Source organism: Centrocercus urophasianus, unplaced genomic scaffold, assembly GCF_019232065.1.
Source record: "Centrocercus urophasianus isolate 14NV4802_14NV808 unplaced genomic scaffold, USGS_Curo_1.0 seq_10, whole genome shotgun sequence".
Classification (NCBI taxonomy): Eukaryota; Metazoa; Chordata; class Aves; order Galliformes; family Phasianidae; genus Centrocercus; species Centrocercus urophasianus.
In genome coordinates, this window is record NW_024884142.1 from 38,372,804 (window position 1) to 38,378,867 (window position 6,064).

The 6,064-nt window shown below is 44.7% G+C and overlaps 1 protein-coding gene across 1 annotated transcript in view; it reads left to right on the forward strand.

Annotated features, from left to right (window-relative positions):
- The first annotated feature begins 536 nt into the window (after positions 1-536).
- SLC16A10 (solute carrier family 16 member 10) overlaps positions 537-6,064 on the forward strand; it is a 66,254-nt gene continuing 60,726 nt past the window's right edge. The window contains exon 1 of the mRNA XM_042813859.1: positions 537-852. Within this exon, the coding sequence (XP_042669793.1) occupies positions 537-852 (316 nt within the window). The remainder of the gene's footprint in view (positions 853-6,064) is intronic.

Here is a 6,064-nt window from a genome sequence, read left to right on the forward strand (position 1 = left end):
TATTACTTTCCCCTCAGCGCACGGGAAGGGTGAGGGCGGCGGGACACCGCCGGGTGGAACTGCCCATTCCCGCGAGGAGCCAGCCAGGCTCGGGAGCGCGGCCAGGGGCTTGTTTACTCCCCGTCCCGCTCCGTCCCCACCCGTTCCCCAGCAGCGGCGCGGCGGGGCCGTCAGCGGCCTCGCGTCCACCTCCAGAGGGGCGGCGGCACCGGCGCTCGTCGCCGCCGCTGACACGGCGCGGCACCGCCCCACCCCTTGCGCTAGGGGGGCGGGGAGGGGGGGACACAAGGGAAGGGAGGCCACGCTCCCCGCCCTCAGCCAATGGGAGCGGGGGATGCCTCCTCGCGCCGCTGACGCCCCCGCGGGAGCCCCCCTTTTAAAATAAAGCGGCGGCCGCGGGGCGGGAAGGGCAGCGCTGAGGAGGAAGGGGTGCGCGCGCGCGAGCACAGAAGCGCCGCGGGTATGCGCGCAGCTCCCGCGGGCAGCGGCTGAGGCGGGCGGGGGGCTGCCGGGAGAACGGAGCGGCGCGGCTGAGGATGGCGCCGGCGAGCGAGCGGCCGCCGCCGCGGGACGACGGGGGTCCCGCGGCCGCCTCCGGCCCTCCGATGGAAGCGCGGCGGGAGAACGGCGGAGAGCGGTGCGCGGGAGACGAGAGCGCGGCCGTACCGCGGGCGGCGGCCGGGGGCGACGCGGCCGAGCCCCCCGAGGGCGGCTGGGGCTGGGTGGTGATGTTGGCCGCCATGTGGTGCAACGGCGCCGTCTTCGGCATCCAGAACTCGTGCGGGGTCCTCTTCGTCTCCATGCTGCAGCTCTTCGGCGGCGGGCAGGACAAGCAGATGGCCTTTAAAACAGGTGAGGGGCTGAGGGGCCGCTCCCGGCCGAGGCGGCGTGCCCGGGGCTGCGAGCATAGGGCTGGGGCCGGGCTCTCGGCGCCCGAGGTGGAGCTGCGGGAGAGGAGCAGGTGCGCTCCGCGGCGGTATTTTTAGCTGTCTGGCACCGCGTGTCGTGGGGAAATAAAGGAGTGAATGGTGCTTACGAAGCTCAGTGCGAATAGCAGCACGCTCAAATCTCCCCTCTGCCGGTACTGATCTTAGTCGTTCTCGCCGCGTGTGTATGCGCGAAGTCAAAGGCAGCTGTGTATTGCACACGTGTTCTTCTTGGAAAGTGTTTTGTGCTTTGTGCAAGCTGAGGACAGGAGGGTTTTGGCTCTCCAATTTTAGCGAGTGGGTAATTATGACAGCTTTAATGACAAATAACCATGAGGTTGGCTTATTTAGAACATAACATAAAACATTAAAAAAAAAAAAGAAAAGCAACACTAAAAAACATTTGTTGTTTTATCTGTTTCTTGCTTAAAAAGTACAGCAGTTACCCAGCCCTGCAGAAGGGTAAGCCTTCCAGGAAACTTCTGCAGCTCGGGGAGCTTTTAAATGCACTTTGAAAACTCTTTGTCAGTATCAAACTGACAAAGATCAACTGGGCCTAATGTTGAGAAGTAAGAGGAAAAACAAAGCTAATTCACCTCCAAATCCCCGTCTCAGTAACAGTGTTTCCAAGGCAAGTGTTCTGACTGAACTGAGTGAGAATGCTGCTGTGGAGCTATGTGTGGCACTCTCGTGTTTAAACTTTGTGATCATGGGTAAGCTCTGAAGTTCTTCAGCTGGAAGTATGAAGTGCTGCTGATGTCCAGCGTGAGGCACTTGATGTCCAAATGTATTTCAGAGAAGGGAAACAGATACTTGGAGCCAGATGCCTGAGCTGCACAGAACTGCATGAGGAGTAAACAGGGTTGTGCAGAGGAGGTTGTGGGAACGCTTGCAGGATGAGCTGAAAGCCACTCGTTGGAAATGAGGAATCACACAGGTGTCTGCTATTCTGTCTGTTTGTGGAACAGAGATATAGGTTTGGTTGTTTTCTGAGGGTCTGGTTCTCTAGTAACCCAGGATAGGATTCTTTTGCTTAAAAATGTGACTGTTTTGATAATGGTGTAGTCAAAATAGTCAACGAGAGGAGGCTTGGAGTAATCTTCTACTTCCAGATGGCTAAATGCACCACTGGTCTTAAAGTGAGATGAGATTGGGAGTGTTCTCCACCCATATTTTTGAAACTTTGCTCAGCTTCAGAAAATTGTAGAGGGAGACGAAGGGGAAAAAAAAGGGACCTAGCTGTGTAGCTATGTTCTTTTGCAGCCTGCTTTGGAAAGGAGGATAAGTTCTGAGACTGGGGAGATGCAGACACCACGCCCTGTATTAATTCTTTCTTCATTTTATTTAAGAAATAAAAGTTATAGCTGATGTTTATTTGTGATCTGATGTAGTATGGTTTGGGTGATGCTGAAGGTACTCTTTTTGTTGTTGTTGTGCTTTAGGTTTAGGTCCAGGGGAAATAGCATCAAACAGCTGCCTTGACTAGATGATCTATGTGCGTGTGATAGAGAGGGGCTGCAAATACAGAAGTGTCTCCTTTAAACAGCACAACTGCAGCTGAAAGGGTGCTCTTTCTTTTAATATCTGAAAGCACCCTAAATCTCCTGAAGAACTAAGCAGCAGCTGTCATACAGGGCTTTTTGTTCCTTAATTCTTCATTGTCTGCTGTTTGTGATCTTGTCTGAAATAAGAGCAAGACTCAAACAACTGAAATCATGATGTGGTATCAGAAATGGCAGAATGCATTTAGTGTAGTTCTCATTGAACACTGATGGATTAGCTGACATGCTGTAGGGAGGGAAAAGGATGACTAATGGATAAAGTCAGTGTGACTTCAGTGTTAGAGGAAAACCCTAGTCCCATAGTATTGATCATGGCACATAATCTGGTCAGTCTCTTGTTCAAACTAACTGCCACTTAAAACTGGCAGTGGCAGGTAAACATTTAATGAATCTGAGAACAGTGAAAATTTCCTTGCTGTATGTTTTTTTTTCTTTGGAATATAAAGCTTAATATTCTAATTATTCTAAGAGGAGGGGGGAAAAAAAATGTTAAAAAATTTTTAAAATCTTAATTTTTTTTTTTTTTTTTTTTTTTTTTTTTTTGGGAGGCATGAATGTTCCAGATAATCAGTCCTGGGACTCAGGTGTTTGTGGAATCTGTTAATTTAACCATAGCAGTGCAGAATTAAACTTTTCTTCTCATTACAGATTTACTTAGATGTTGCCAGAAACATAGGTGTCACTTAAGTTTTTTGTATGAGATCAGCCAGTGGTTGTACATTGCTTCATGCTTTCCTTGCAGAGAGGAGTTGACTAGACTATAGTGCATGGTGTATGTTTGTTATTTCTTTAAGGGATGGATATTTGTGTGTGAAAGGCAAAACAGGGGAAGGCAGAAGGGAGGAGGGTGTAGCCAAGAAGCTGTTCTGCCTGGTAGATAAGGAGTCAGAGGAGCCAAATCTGCAGGTGGGGCAGCCGGCCTATCTCTAGAGTGCAGGATGGACACTGGCTAAATGGGATGAGTAACTACGACTACCAACGTTACTGCATTTGGAATGGTTGTTGAAAGAGCTCCTGTTGTGTAGAGCCCACAGACTTAGGGGACCAACTGATTCCAACTCCTGTTTTGATCAAAATCTTTGAATGTAATTTGTATACAGTATTAATTGTATTACTTATAGGCTAGGAAACCAAGAGCTTTTATAATGCACTGCTGGTTTCCTTAGTTTCTTAGTTTCTTAGTTTCAAAGCTAATTGATGCACAACTACAGAAGAGAGGTGTTCCTAATGCTAAGTGTAAAACTTAGGGAAAAATGTGCCCATACATTGCTCATTGTGCTTGAGAAACAAGTTGGGTGGAAAAACACAATGGCAATGAAAGGCATGTCTTGATAATCCCGTAGGCCCTTACTTTTTCTTGTCTTAGAAATTGATGTCAGAACAAGGTTTACATTTAAAAATTTGGTGTGTAGGATACTTGAGGATGGTCTAACCAATAAAAGTGAAGTGATCTGCAGACATCTCTTCATTGGCTCAGTGCAATGAATAGACTATGTGGACATCAGAACAGCTTATTTAGTTTAGTCATTGACAGTACTTTCTTTTTGTTGAACCTCCAGTTCTGTGGTATGGAACACTTAAACTCATGTTGAACTTTGTCATTTCTTCATTTCAGATTTGTGGTCTGTCCTTCATACTTGAGTAAAAGAAGTACATTTACACCTCCTAACTATAACATATCATGCAGTACAGCATAAGGGTTTTGCTTGCAGATGTTTGTGTCCATTTCCAGTGGAGTTTTTCAGTGGAGTTACGAGTTAGTAGCTGATTTAGGACTTTAAACAGGGGATGTCCTTTTATTTTTGTGATCCTGGTCTAGTGGGATGTGTCCCTGCCTGTATCAGCAGGGTTGGAACTAGATGATCTTAAAGGCCAACCCAAGCCATTCTATGATTCCATCATCTTTAGAAGTAGGAATTTAATTTCATGTATGTGGCTTTTGTAGAAGCCTAAAGGTGACTGGCTTCTGTAACAACTCTGCACATTAAATCTTTCTGGAAAGATTGCCTGCTGTACCATCTTTCCTGCATCTACATTAATCTAGTTACATGCATTGAAGTAAATAATGGAATTTTAAGCTATTTTAACCTCATGTTCAATTTCGGTTTACAGGAACTTTTAAACATTTCTCTTATTTTTTTTTTTATTTGTAAGATAAATTAGTGTTAAAACTATTTTTTTTTTCAGTGTTATCCTTGGTAATGTTTGTACCAAGCACTCTGATTTCTAATCCAAATAAGAAGCAGCAGAGTATGGCTAGGTAGAGGGGGAGGGGGGAAATCTGGACAAAAAATCCATCTTAATTTGATATCTAAGTAGCAGAGGGATTTCTTTCTCATCTTAATTTTGAGCACACCTTATCTAAATGGTTTGCTGGTCTGTCATCTGACAGCTTAGTTTTAGATGAAGTTATTTATGCCTGGTGTGTGTTTTCACATAGGTCTCCCAATGTCTTTTCCTTGGATAAACCTTCCAACTCTTTCATGTGAAATACTTCTTTTCATGCTATTAGTTACTGTTCCTTCTTTGGCATTGTTCAGTTCTTCTACAGCATTTTGTGATATGGAGAAGGAAGGTAGAGTTTCATATTCCAAATGATACTTCGCAATTTGATGGTGTGATTTGTATTGCAGTTTTGTTATGTAAGTTACGATGAAACTGTGCTATCCATTCTGCATTATTTATATAAACTAATATTTTGCTTGGCTGCTTTTTGTTCATACCTACATGCAGTGCAGTTTAGACAGTGGACTTTGAAGGAAATTGGAAAGCTTCATTTTCAACTTTGTTTTGATTAATTGGTCCCAGTAGTCTGCTTGTCGTCATTCATCCATTTTGGCTTGTGTTCTTTGTTCCTAAAATCCCTTCCTGATTTGAGGTAGCCTGAATAACTGCTGTCTAAAGAGGAAGTTAGCAAAACTTATGCTTATTAATAGACCCTCTTGCTAGACTCAGCTAGATGTAGTAAAGCTTAGTGTTGTTTGCCCAACCATAGTGATGATTCTTTTTACTATGAGTCCAGAGGCAAAGCAGGCTTGGTTTTCCAATAGTGCTAATTCTTTTTTCTCATGATTTGATTTCTTAAGCTTGTTGTGCAGCAGTATTGTTAGACTTAAATTTTTTTACGTTTAAATGTTGGGCTCTTTTTCCTTTATTTATGTACTTGTTTTGCATGGATAAATGTAGTGGACTATTCTCAAGCTGCATTATGTCATGTTTTAAAATGTATCTGCTCTTTAGCCAGTTTGAGTTAATCCAGTAACTTCAGATAATCAAAAGATATTTGAGTTTAGAGCAGACCTCTAGGAATTGGCTGCTGCAGGCTGCCTGGAGCTGTGCCTGGATGGATTTTTCACCGTCTCTGAGGTGAGGCTCCACAGCTTCAGCAGGCAGTTCCTGGCATTTGATCACCCTCACAGTAAAGAAATACATATCTTTTACATTTAAACTGAATTTCCTGTATTTCATGCCAATTTCTCCCCATCCTTTCACTGAATAGCACTGGGAAGAGGAAGAGTTTAGTTTAGTTGTGTGGGGTGGTTTTTTTTTTTTTTTTTTTTTTTTTTTTTTTTTTTT